This window comes from Excalfactoria chinensis, chromosome 7 (genome assembly GCF_039878825.1).
Source record: "Excalfactoria chinensis isolate bCotChi1 chromosome 7, bCotChi1.hap2, whole genome shotgun sequence".
NCBI classification, from domain to species: domain Eukaryota; kingdom Metazoa; phylum Chordata; class Aves; order Galliformes; family Phasianidae; genus Excalfactoria; species Excalfactoria chinensis.
Window position 1 is genome coordinate 8,769,880 of NC_092831.1, and position 13,416 is coordinate 8,783,295.

The following is a 13,416-nucleotide window of genomic DNA, read 5'->3' on the forward strand; positions in this document are numbered from 1 at the left end:
AGCTGTCCATCAGCTCCTTCATGATTTCCTCCCCTGCTTGCAGAGCCAGGTTCAGGAAGGAGACATGTTTGCACACCAGCACAGTACAGGTGTTGCTGTGCCTTCACCTTGCTGTTACTTTGCAGTCCCCAAGGTGACATGATGATACATCAGAAAAGTAGGAAATAAAACATTTGAGGCCAGAAGGAGACAACTTCATGAAGTTTTCTGCATTTGCACTGTCAGATTAGATGCAAAAATTAAGATCAAACAAGGAATTTACACTAAATAACTGATTTAGACCTCCCATGCTGGTTGAAAGATATATCCTTGGGATGAAGTCAGTAACATCTGAGCATTAAGTATATTCAGCATTCAAATCCATCCACCTACACACACATTTCAACCTGCTAAGGTCTGAGAGCATATAATATGTGCAAGGATACATTCACAAAGCTACTGTTTCCCTTCATTATGGCTACAAATAGGGAAATAATAAACACTCACGTCCTCCCCTCTTTACTTAAAGGAGATGGTGGCCTAAAAACAGCCAGTTCCTCTTTGTTGTCGTCTGCAAATTAAATCTCTTGCAAATTATTTGCTCTTTCTTGGAGATAAGACAGGATGCAAAGCCAGCATGCCTCTACTGCCCAGGCACTGTGTTTTATTTCTGTCTAATGCTTCCAGCACTGAGTGAAGGAGTGATCAGCTCACCTTACCAGCATAAGGATTAAAGATGGGAAGACAAGTAAGAACAGACTGAAAGAGGAAGGAACACGAAGCAAAGCCTTCCCTGCTGCCAGCAGTATGCTTTCATGTCCACAACAACTCCATTAGCAGCAGCTGCCACCTAACAGCATGCTCTCTAACAGACAGTTCCTTTGCATACCTCGCTGCTGTTCAGCTTTTGTTCATATCAACACTACTGTGCTACGTTAAATCAAGATCTCATGTTTCTATATAGGTTAATTTAATTCATTCTTATTAAGTAAGGCGCGCAAACTATTCTACGTAACAATGACTTCTCATAATGAATAAAATAGAAAGATGAATAATAAAATCATACAATTTGATCAACCCCCAGTAAAACTTTTTAACTGAATATTCTCGAGGAGTACGTGCCTCTGCTTGCACTTTCTCAGATTAATTCATTCTCCAGAAGCAGCTGAGCTTTGTTTCTGCTCTTAATAATCCACAGAAAAGGAACAAAATTACTGTGCCCGTATTCAATTGCATTTGTGTCCTCTCTGCATTGGAATAAATGCTATTAAACCCCCATGACAGTTTGCCCAATACTCACAGTTTGTTGTTTTCTTTTTTCTTTCACGCTGGTACGATGCTGGATCACCAAACACCTTAAAGGGAAAAACAGAATGAAAAATGATGCTGTTACCATTGTGTTATGTCTTATTGCAGCACATTTAAAGTTACCTGCCTGTTCAGATCAGCTTAGACAACAGTAAGCTGAAAGACAATCATATGCATCTAGATATAAATGAATTCATATATGCAACCAAGGTGAATATTTTCAGAAGACACTCAAAAGACACAGAAATAAAGAAGCTGCTTACCCTCAGATAGCCTCAGGGACAAAGTGATACCCAGCAAATAAGGTGCTAACACTGATTCAAAATGAAAATTGAAATGTCTGTGTTATTGTTTTGCTGATGCCTAGAAGAAAGGGAAAGTACTTGTATAGGAACTATTGAGTCATGGCCTGAACCACTGATGGAGCACCTGGAGGAAAGGATCCGGTCAGCCCTAGGAGCGCAGGTGAGGGCAGTTCACCAATAGGACAGGAAGAGGTGGAGCCTGGCTGCACCTCTCAGACCTCATCTAAGGGCTGACCCCCATTGGGGAAGGATCTGTGGTTGGAGATTCCTCCTTTGTGGAGTCTTTCCTGTGAGTTTGGCTCTTTGGAGATAGGTGAGCATCTTTACTTTTCCTTTGAAATACTACCCTATCTGCACTGGCCTCTTTGCTGTTACACTCCTGTTTTGTCCTTCCACTGTGTTAACCTTCCTGACTGTAACAGTACTTCACATGAAAAGCGTGCATTAGTTATATGTGGGCAGACTAAAGGGCAAAGATTCTAACCCAAAGACCTAGGGGGTAAAACCTGGATTAAAAACTCTTAGCGTATTTTAACATATTTGGCTAATCTTATGGAGAAGTGACCCCTATTCAGATAGGGAATGCTCAAGGTCTTACAGTGAGTCAGGGATCAACAGCAATTTATATAACCCAAGGAATAACTGATTAGTTCATAATATTACAGGAAAGGTTTTGAGGACTACTGTGAAATGCATGTTCAACACCAGTTAAAAACACTGTGCTGTACAGCGGTCTTTTCTTTTGCAGAGAGGTCTGGCTGGAGCTAGAGACCAACATGCTATGACATTGTTGGAAGGGGCTCCAGGCTAAGCTGAGAAGGGTCTCCTTGGTCTCTGGGAAGGCCAGTGCAGTTCAGGCCACCAGGCTGCGGCAGGTAGAATGTCCTATGGAAATGATGGACTTCTTCAAGAGCAGGTTATTCTAATTTCTATCAGGAAGGGCAAAAGTACCACAGATCCAGCCTCAGAGCAGAAGGAGAGACCTCAGCTTGCCTTTATTTTGACTTCTTAAGGTTGATGCCATAGGTCTTAATTACTTTACATCTCTTGTGGCCTATGCTGATATTCCTCCAGTAAACCAGACACCAAGAAGAAGTGCCTGGGCCAGAATGGAAAACATCACACCAGACATCAGACCAGAGGTCATAAAGGTCCAGCATCAAAGAGCAGGAAATACGTTCCCTACTTCTGGGCCACGTATATGAGGGATTATCAATTTACATCTGTAGGCTTTCAATTAGATTTATTATTCTATCACTATTTTTCCAATAACTACTTTTTCAGTTGAGATGATCTTCCTTCACCTTTATGTCCACATACTGTGCAGTTAATATAAACATAGTGGGTATGACAAATGCTATTGAATTACCTGTTTCTATACAGTCGAAGGTAGATTATTTCTTCAGCTGTGCTTCCTTTGGCCCTGAAGAATGGATGGTAGTCTTCATTCTTTCATCAGTTGCTCACCGAAGTCACACCACTGCAGCCAAAGAAATACGATGCATGAACAAATGTCTACTTACAGGATGAGAAATATCCTGGCTCTGTCTTCCTAGATCATATTCATGCTGATTTTTGTATTGTTAATTAAAGGACTCCAGCAAACTCCTTGTGTCACAGGGAACAGGTCAGCGCCTTTTCACTACTACCTCATATTCAGACAAAGAAAACCACGAATATGAGAGAAATACGGCACTGTGTGTTTTCTGCTCGTGTTTTCCTGCCTAAGAAAGCCAGGCAGCAGGTGGTGGTTTCGGACATAACGGCAGCTGATGTTCTGTATGGGAAGAAGATGGCAGATGCTCTGTTTGCTATTTCCATGCACGTTCTTTCTCAGCGTTAGTGCCCGTAAAAGCTTTCCCTGTTCGGGTGGCGCCATCTGGCGGCCGGCACGAGCCATGCAGCCGAGCTCGTGCCATGCGGGACACGCGCTCTGCCAGGGTTGCAACAACCAAAACGCGACGCGTGCTCCAACAAAACACACGAGCTACGGCTCTTCCTTAAAGCAGCTTTCAAGCAGAACGATGTAATGAAAGCACGCCTGATGAACGCTCATGGAAACCCACTTGGCTGTTTGTTCTAAAGCCTGCTTTGAAATTGGACCACGCTTGCAGCCTCAGTAACGCCCTGCTTAAAGTTCTCATCGCATTTACATCCAACTATACGATTCTCCACTAGGCTCCTGCTTTCTCTCACGGGGTTTTTTTTGTGCTCAACACGCATCTTGCGAGGTTGAGCAACGAAACGCTCTTTATGAGCAACGTGCTCTTAGCAGCGCCCTCACCGCCATTGTTCCCGCGTGGCTGTTTGCAACGCCCTCGTGTTCAGCGAGAAATCACCTCAAGAAAAACCACCAAGGTTTCTGGCGCAGGTTTGGTAGTTCCTACGTGGCTTTTGGAGCTCTTCTAATCTTGCCTCGGATTTCTAAGGAGAGTTTTTTAGCACCAGGTAAGAGCAAAAGGCTGCTGTTTCTACCCTTAGTCTCGCTACCAGCCCGCTTACCTCGGTGCCCCGAAGGCTCGCAGGACGCGGGCTGCGTGCAGCTTTACGACCCGCCCTTTGCAAAGCTGTTCCCTTAGGGCGAGCTACGCATCTTAAGCCTTTTTCTCCGCGTGTTTTGTGGTTGTAGAGCCCAGAGCCCCGCAGGACCTGCAGCTCCGAACCCCCAAGAGGAGCAGCCATCGCCACGGGGCTCCGCGAGGCGCGCCACGCGCGGGGAACAACCCGCCAAACGGAGGGAGCGCGCAACACCGCCACGCCCACATCCTGATCCCTGCTCCCATTGGCTCCTCAGCTCCCCCCCTCCACCAATCCCCTCCTTCCCGCTCCCACTGCCGCCGGCGCGCGGCGAAAGGCGCCAGGAGGGGGCGGGGTTAACGGCAGCCCCGTGGCGGCGGCTCCTCCCCCGCGGCGGCGCCATGGCCACGGGAAGGGCGGGCGCGGTGCGGCCCTGCAAGGTGCGAGCGGGGCGGGGGGCAGAGCGGGACGGTCCGCCGCGTGGGGTTGGGGTCCATCCGTGCCAAAGGGCCTCCGGGCTCGGCCAGGAAGGCGGGTGCTCGCTGGGAGCGGGTTATAGCCTGAAGGCGCTGAGCGAGAGCGGTGCGCGCTGCGGAAGTGAGCGCGTGTTTCTGTTACCAGCAGGCGCTGTCTTCTGGGAGGCTGGCGGGAGCAGCAAAGCAAAGCAATGCAAGGAAACGGTAAGACTCGAATCGCGGCCGCTCTCTGGGGTTGGGAGCACAGCGAGCGCTTGTGCACGTTGTGTTTATAGGTTAGGACTGAGTTGTTGTATGTAAGCTGTTTGTATGCTGACTGATGTGGTTGCAGCGTTAGAACTTGCTGAAAGAGAAGGTTATCTGTTGATAAAATGTTTCCTGTTTTTTTCTTTGCTGCTATTGAGTAAAAGTAACCTTAGAATTGTCTTTTGAACTTTACCTGTTAAGGAAGTGCTCTGAGCAGTGACTATTTTTTTCCAGGCCTGGCTTAAGGAAAGGATGTCATTCTGATGTGGAGGCTGGGTACTGCCTCTGTTCCACTGATTCTGATGATCAGGTAACTTCCCTGGCTTCTCAATATGGTCACATATTGAGAATGGAAACTGGACTAGAATCCTTAGGGTTGGAAGGGACCTCTGAAGGCCGTCCAGTCCAACTGCCCTGCAATGAACAGGGACACCACAGCTACATCAATTTGCCCAGGGCCTGATCCAGCCTCACCTTGGAAGTCTCCAGGGATGGGGCATCAACTACAACACGAGGTAACCTGTTCCAGTGCCTCACCATTCTCACTGTAAATGGCTTTCTCCTTATGTCTAACCAAAATCTACCCTGAAATGACTGAAGCAAAAAGATGCTAAGTTAGATACTGCTGGATGCGGGTTAGAAGTAGCTCCTTCAAAGCTATTGAGAGTATTTGGACAGAACATTGCAGGTGTTTGCAAATCGTCTGGGCAGTAAGTTTGCCTCTGGCAGCTTGGTAAGACATAGAATGTATTGTGTGAACACACCTATGCTGTTTGTACTGCCAAAAGCATAACCACGTTAGTGATGCTTTGTGACAGGGAACGGCCCCCTCTGAAAGGGTTCTGTTTTACTGAAAGAAAGCAGTGATGCTCCTTCTCTGACCGAGGTTATTCTGTGTGCAGGTTAGCACTATTCATAATGGACTTGACCGCTGTGCAGCTTTACTGAAGAGTATCCTAGAAAATGAAGCTACAGGTTGTAACTATTGAGAATTTAAGTTATGTTTTAAGTATTTGTAGGGCTGTCGTGATTTGTTTTGTTGACCAGCCTTTGTTTTGAATAACAGTAGGAAAGGAGACTATCCATAAACAACATGGGAAAACAACATCTATTAGAATTACTTCCAAACCTTTGCTAACCAAAGCAAATACTTTGAAGAAGAAAGGATTGAAAAAAAGCATTTCTGCTCCCCACATCCGAAAAGAAATTGGTAAGCAGGTTTCCTTGGGCTTTTTTTCTTAAACAACATTGACAGACTCTGTGCTGCTTGATGGTGTGTAGGTCCAGGAGATGGAACAAAACACTCAGCTGAACTTCTCTTTCTTTAGTGCCAATATCAGCTAAGAAACTTCTCTCATCTACCACACCATCTACTGAGAAAGAGCTTCCCAGTGCAGCACAGCACCAGCTGGTTCGACCAACTCATGTGCCTTGCAGTCAACAGTCTCCTGTGATACGTCAGAAACTGTGTGAGCATGTGCAAACCCAGATGGCTCTGATAACTGGCCAGCCATCACAGAGCAATAATGAAATACCTACCGTGACTTCATTTCCTACCTCAGATCATGGTTAGTGGGACTGTCAATGTAGGGCTTGCTGTTGTACTCCAGGTTTTGCCCCAGGTTGCCCTGATCTGTGACAGCGTTGTTTCATTTCAGGCTATCCCAGTGTTACAGCTTGTAATTACCAATCATCTGTCTCTGCAGCAGACCTGTCCCTGCAGCATGCAGCTCATTCCTTATCTACTCAGGCTGTAAGTAAAAGTTTGACTTAGATTAGTAATAAGCAGTTTAAAATGGCACTGTTTATTTCTTTATATGCTGATTTGTAAGGGCTTTGAGTTAATGGCATTCTTTCATTATGAAAAATCTTAGTGTATTTCAACCTGTACTGTGGAAAGATGATGGAAAAAATACTGCAGTTCAAAATGTTATATATATATATATATATATATATATATAGACACCAAAGAGTGAAATGGGAGGTGTTTCTGTATGGGGAATTCTGTAACGGACAGGAAGCATGAAAGGTGTAGGAAATTACTTGTTACTGTTCAGAATTATATTATCAATAATGCATGTAAGAATCTCTAAACAACTCCTCATTAAAGCAATTGTATCTCATGTGTAGCTTTTCCCCTACTAATGACTTAATTAATTATGTCTTCAGATACCGAGTAGTATCTTAGAGACACATTTTAAAATGTGTGTATTTCAGGGCATAAAATAAAACTAATGGAGAGCACCAGCATCTGCCTTGGGAGGTGGTAATGGGTTTGCACTTTGGAACTGGAAGACTGTAGAGTTAACTTCCACCTGTAGGCAGTCTGTGTGCCATTAGTGCTCTCCTTGACTTTTATAAATACACCAGTTGAAAATACTGAGCCATAACTTTGTGTTCTTTTTGTTTTTTCCCTGTTCTGATTCTGTTCAAGGGATGAATGGTTATAAAAGGAAATAAAAGGCCAGATCTGCTGAAGTTTATTTTTCTTACACAACAGAGATCAAACTGCTTTAATGTTATCCGTAACATTTAAGATCAAATGTAAATCATGCTAATTTTCTGTTTAATATGTATCTTCTTTATGCAGGGTGTTCCCATAGACAGCGGCAATGAATGTGTGCCACAGATGGGAGAAACTGTGGTTTTCCCCGTGGTTTCTGCTGCTCCCACTCCTGCACAAATACAGTCTGCCAACTCACTTCCTGGTGTGAGGCCTTATGTGTTGTCAGGTGCATCAAGTAACTCTGCAGTGCCTACATTCACCCCGTTGTCTTCAGGCAGAGAGATGACCCCAAGCCACGAGCAATGGAGTAAAGAAGCAGACTTGATAAGGTGCATAAAAGCTCACCTGGCCCTGTTACGAACACATGAAGTGGTAAATGGTGGGACTGAACAGAAGCTCTGTCACTGTCTGGCCATGTGTAGCATCTCAAGTAATGAGAAGGATGCTTCTGAGGAACACAGTGAGGATGTGATCAGCGAAGGTGAATTGAACATGCTTGATGTGGCCTCAGCGAGAGATTCAAACAGCCAGCAAAGCTGTGTAAAGAAAGGCCTAAAGCCTAGACAAGAAAGTGCAGATAAAACAGCCCATAAAGTAAAGATGGTAAAATATCTTCTGGGAGAGCTCCGAGCGCTGATAACAGACCAAGGTAAAAACATATTCACTGTGCACTATAGTGATTGTATAAAGTAATGGAAGAGTTGCACTAAGTGAGCAAGCACTTCAGTTTCTGGAATATGTTATCTTGGAGTGGCCTCCTACAATTTCCTTCACTTGGTGCCTCACTGGTGAAGAATGAGGTCAGGTTTTGGGTTATTGCAACATTATAACAGCAGGGATAGATACAGTTCTCCTTTCGTATACAATGTTTCCCCCTGCCACAGGGAGCAGCGTGGACGGATAACACAGCAGCAATCCTACCAGGGTTGGTCTGGGAGGTGTTGGGTGGTCATGTATTGAGATCCTGAAGCATAGCTTTTCGTAGTCAGGCTTTAAAGTTTTAAATAAAGGGTAGTTGATCAGCTTAAAATTCTCTTTTTTAAGTTTGCATTAGAAGAAAATGAGATCTTACGGCATCACTTTGACTGTTCTATTACAGGTGTTTCTTTTTCCCCCCACCTCTTGCAGATGATTCAGAAATGTTAAGGTTGATGAATGAAATAGAAGACTGCATATCATTGCTCCCAGCTGTGGTGGGCAGCACAAACATACAGACCGAGATAGCTCTAGCTTTACAGCCTCTCAGAAGTGAAAATGCCCAGCTGCGTAGGTTAGTAACTGCATTTACTGCAAAAAAAGCCTAAAAGATCTTTGGTCTGTTCTAAATTGTATATTCTAGAGCTGTTGTGGTGTAAGCGTTGTGGCTCTTAATATATTAACACTGCACAGAAAAAATATTACCAAATGTGCTGGTAAGCGTGTGTGTGTGTGTGTATATATATATACATATATATATATATATGGATGTAATTAATGCATAGATGCTGAAAGAAAATGCCAATTCGTACTGACGTTTTAGTAGTTTCAGTTACATCAGGGTTGAGCCTTTGTCTAGGTGGTACTGGCATGTATCATTCAGTCTGAAAACTACAGTATTAACAGTGTTTGGCGTTGAAGAAAGATTGAAATTCAACCAAAAAAAATGAATAAAGCTGCTTGATATTTGTAAAACATTGTGTGATATTATGTTCTTACTAACTTAAATTGAGTTGGTTTGGAATCTATTCTGAACTTTTTGAATATGATCTTTTTCTCAATTCATGTTTAGGAAACTAAGAATCTTAAACCAGCAACTCAGGGAACAAGAGAGGAATGAGAAGACATCTGGACAGAGCTGCAACTATGAATGTAAAGTACTAGTAGAGAACGGTGGTTGTTGGAGCATTTTCCTTAAGACTTTGCTTAAATTAATACAGATGTGTACGGATGTGATTAATAACAACATTATATATTCTGGCCTTTAGTGGCAACTGAGCTAAGTGCTGAGGATCTAATTGTGTGACTGTGTTTTCATGGGTTGTTTTACTTACCTGTGCTCTATGGATGATGAAACTCAAGGGCTCAGCTCCAGAGCAGGTTATTTTTCTTTGTGTCCATCCTACAATGAGAATGGCAGATAACTAAGAAGGAAGTTTTTATGTTTAATCTCTCTTCCTCAAAAGACTCCTCATTTTATCCATGAGCTGTAGTCAGGTTACCAAGATTCCCTAAGAAACTTAACTAAGTGTAGAGATCCAAACTGTAGCACACAACACGCTTAAAGTTGTACGTTTACTTCTGGTAGTGGCTTCTTTGCAGTCCTTGAATGTGATGCTCCAGACTCAACTGAAAGAATCGCTGAAAGGCCTCGAGTCGCTACAGGCTAAAAATGAAGAGCTACTGAAAATAATAGAAAGTCAGAAGGAAGAAAATAAGCATCTTGCAAAAGATCTTCAAGGGAAAGAAAAGGAACTGCTTGAAAACAAACAGCAGTACGATATTCATTCCACCAAGGTCAAGATTGGTACGTGCTTTAGGTTTGTTTATTCTTAGCATTTTTAAACTGTGGTAGTCAGCTAAATTCCTCTTGGTGTTCCAGAAGTGGAGGAGGCATTAGCAAATGTGAAGAGCCTTCAGTTTAAGCTGGAAGCTTCTGAGAAGGAAAATAAGATTTTGGGCATAACGTTACGTCAGCGTGATGCAGAAGTTAACCGGCTGCGTGAGTTAACCAGGTACTGATGGTGAAGTGTTTTTGCTTCTTGGCATTGCTTATCTTTAGTGCTACACCAGTATCTTCATGGTAGGAGGTCATGTAGGCTGAAACCTCTCTTTGTACACACTTTTGCTACTGTAGTGATATAATTCTATTGAAACAGATCTGTCAAGCTGTATGACATTAGTTCCATATTAAAGTAAAATGCTACCTGAAGTAATTTGGGTGAAGTCTTAACACCTGTGGCAGACTACCTGTAAGGAGCTGCATGGGAAGTGCATGGATCTGAATACCAACTGACATTTCCCAGGCAGCTTTAGAATTAGGAAGTTAACTTTTGACATGAATGAAGGAGAATTTGTTCTTTTCACTTATGCTGGTTTGGAAAACAGTCTCTCATTAGAAGAACTTGCGGAAAGATCAGTCTTCAAAGCAAACGCTGTGAGAAGGAACAGTCACGTACTTAATTGTGCATGCCCTTGGGTTAGATTATGCCCAGATTTTAATGATGAGTGAGGGTGGGAGAATTTCTATCGCTGAAAGAAGGCTGTTGTTACTCAGACTCTTGTTTTAGAACTACTGCTGTGCACTTCACTTCATCACGGTGTTCTATAAATCTGGTGACAGGCTTGGAGATTCACAGAGCTTTCTGCACACAAAGTAGTGCATACATAAAACTGTCTTGGACATAACATGCGGAGGAGGCTGAACAGTTTTCTGCCTTGGCAAGAGTCGATACTGAATGGAATGATAGAATATTGTTATTCAACATTGCAGATTCTCTAGTAGAAGTTCAGATATATTATGGTTTTCTGTGGTTATTAAGTTCTGACCACCAGATGGTAGTATAATGATGTCTTATTACATGTTTATATATATGCTATTAGCGTGCACTCAGACCCACATATATATAAAAAAAGCATTAATTGTTTATTTTTTTATACAGAAAATGAGAATAATTGATTGTTTTATTATGTTTCCTTAAGAAGCAATGGGAGAAATGATTTGGAAAAGCTTTGAGTCACGTCAGTGGGATCTACGAGGCACATTTCTCTGAGCTGTAGAATGAATTTGAAGTAATTTCAAGTTCACGTCCCTATTACTATTTTATGACACTCTATATAGAAAGAGAGTTGCAACTTTGCTGCAGGCAGATAAATCTAATGTTTTGATATTTTATTTTATTTTATTTTTTTTAATATGCAAGTGTTTGAAGATGTTGCCAAAACTATAGGAGATCTGATGAATTTATTTTCTCTTAACAGAACCTTGCAGGGCAGTATGGCCAAGCTTCTGTCAGACCTCACAGCAGACAACATTAGACCCACATCTGAAAGAGGTCTCTCAAAGTCTCTCTTGGATGACCATGAGAAACAGATGCAGCCTGATCCATGTCCTGGGAATACTTCAGTAATGACTTACCTTAAAAAACTGGAAATGGATCATGTTTTGATAGACACAGAACTTCAGTTCTCAAATAAAGATGGAGAGTTACAAATGCTAAATCAAGCTTATGAAAAGTTTGCTGGTGAGGGACCTGAAATGAACCATGCATCGGCGTGCAGAGGATTACCAACCTTACTGAAGCAAGATGCAGAAACAGCTAGTGATTCTGGGACTTTAATAGATGAACAAAACAAGTTGGATGAGACTGTTTATATTCCATTGACTAGCAGTGCCTCTAAAAAGCAGCTCATCTCTGAGAGAACTAATGCACTGCCTCATAGGAGGAGGGCTTGTAAGATGCTGGACTACAACTGTGAGCTCTCAAACTCCGTGCAACAGAATAGAAGTGAAGTGCCAAAGGATCCAGCTATTCTGGATACATTTAGTGCTGGGTACAGCATGAAAAAGGCAGTGGAAAACACACTTGAAATTGCAGGGGATAAAGTGAAGTCAGGAGACAAAGTCCAAATGAAGCCAAAAAGCCCTTCAAGTGGAGCTGCAAAAGACTTCCCGGACAAACCAGGCCAACTTCAGTCTCATGTTCCAGTGCTGTTTCAGAAAGAGATCTCTCAGAAAAAAGGCAGTGAAGTCAGTGATGTCAGCTTTATTGCGTTTGATGATGTATCAGGGAAGTCTGAATGGAGTGTATCTTCGTTCTCAACATTTACTTCTCGAGATGAAGAGGACTTCAAGAATGGCTTGGCAGCATTGGATGCCAATATAGCTAGGTTACAAAGAACTCTGCAGAATAGCATTATGAAACAGCAAGTGTGAGGAAACAAATTAGGATGTGCTGGCTCAGATAATTAAAGCTTTTCTGAGGTACGTTAGTGTGGTACTGATAATACTTGTATTTTTTGTGTAAATGGAGCTCCTATTTGTTTAAATTATGAATGGGATTTGTTCTTCAAGTCATGGTGCTGCTTCCCTTGATGTGTGCAACTTCAGATGGTTATAAATTCCTTTTTAAAAACCAATGACTTAACTTTATACTCTTTAACTGCAGAATGAACTCCTAGCACAGCGTTTGATAACTCTTTATGAAACCTTTGTGCTTTCGGCAGTGTTTTTTCTATTAAATGATAAACTACACTTGATGGTTTTCTGTGTGTTTTTTTAAAGTAGTAAGAGCAACACTGAGGGATGCACTTGAAGTCAGTTGCAGGTGTGATAAATGTAAGATAACTTTGATTTGATTATAACTTTTATAAAATTAACTTTGTAGTTTCTTTACCTTGATTTTGACCTTGTATTTTCAGAAAGTAACTTCTTTTTCTAGTTTACCATGAAGATGAGCAAACGGTAGCATCAAAGAAGTGGATGGGCAAGACTTCTTTTTTTAGCTGCATTCTTGAGCCAGGCTGGGCTTGGATTCAGTATAATCCAATAATTAAGAAGTGAGAATTTAAACTGTCTTTAAATCATAAAGTCGTCTGCCTTGACTCTGTAGGCTCTTAGAGGGTGGTTGGTTGGTTGTTTTTTCTTTGGGGGCAGAAGGCTGATTATTAAATTTCTTCCCCTGAAGGGATGGTAACACAAATGGGCAAGAAGCTCTGCAGGTAAATGCTGGGGAAGAGCAAGCTACAGAGCAGCTCTAAAGGAACATGGGGAGCTGAAAATGGTAAGTCAGGATCACACAGTTCAAAGAATAAATAAATGCAGCCATCGCCACAAAGGATTTGCAGTATATGGTAGATCCTGTGAAATACACGTAGTAGCCCTTTTCCACTTGTCAATGGAAGACTCTATTTTCAGTTTTGAGATCTATGCTTGAAGGGAAAATACATGGAGAGTCTGTATGAGGGCAGGAAAAGAACCCTGAGAGCTCTGTTCTGCTCTACAGTTCTGTTTTATGTTGAATTTTCTGTTTTATCTTAAGGAGAACTTAGTATTGGTATATAAAAACAAAACAACATGATGCTGAGAAAGAGAAGCATTGAC

At 42.4% G+C, this 13,416-nt stretch overlaps 1 protein-coding gene across 5 annotated transcripts; it reads left to right on the forward strand.

Moving 5' to 3' along the window:
• Positions 1-4,450: 4,450 nt before the first annotated feature.
• On the forward strand, positions 4,451-12,567 carry CCDC14 (coiled-coil domain containing 14). Of its 5 annotated transcripts, none has more exons than XM_072341898.1 (13): positions 4,451-4,549; positions 4,734-4,789; positions 5,066-5,141; positions 5,734-5,806; positions 5,898-6,041; positions 6,160-6,399; positions 6,490-6,584; positions 7,422-7,986; positions 8,466-8,607; positions 9,106-9,185; positions 9,622-9,840; positions 9,916-10,048; positions 11,295-12,567. In XM_072341898.1, exons 1-13 carry the CDS (start codon positions 4,511-4,513, stop codon positions 12,247-12,249), a joined length of 2,817 nt encoding a protein of 938 aa, XP_072197999.1. In that variant the 5' UTR covers positions 4,451-4,510; the 3' UTR covers positions 12,250-12,567. The 5 variants fall into 5 exon arrangements, with proteins under 5 accessions (XP_072197999.1, XP_072197998.1, XP_072198002.1 ...); XM_072341897.1 differs by having other exon boundaries at positions 4,470-4,549; positions 4,731-4,789; XM_072341901.1 differs by having other exon boundaries at positions 4,470-4,549; positions 4,731-4,789; positions 9,919-10,048.
• Positions 12,568-13,416: the final 849 nt, after the last annotated feature.

Coding starts and splice junctions, on each gene's coding strand:
- CCDC14 (XM_072341897.1), top strand. CDS start 4,511: ATGGCCACGGGAAGGGCGGGCGCGGTGCGGCCCTGCAAG. Junction 7,987..8,465: donor AGCGCTGATAACAGACCAAG/GTAAAAACATAT, acceptor CACCTCTTGCAG/ATGATTCAGAAATGTTAAGG. Junction 9,841..9,915: donor TTCCACCAAGGTCAAGATTG/GTACGTGCTTTA, acceptor TTGGTGTTCCAG/AAGTGGAGGAGGCATTAGCA.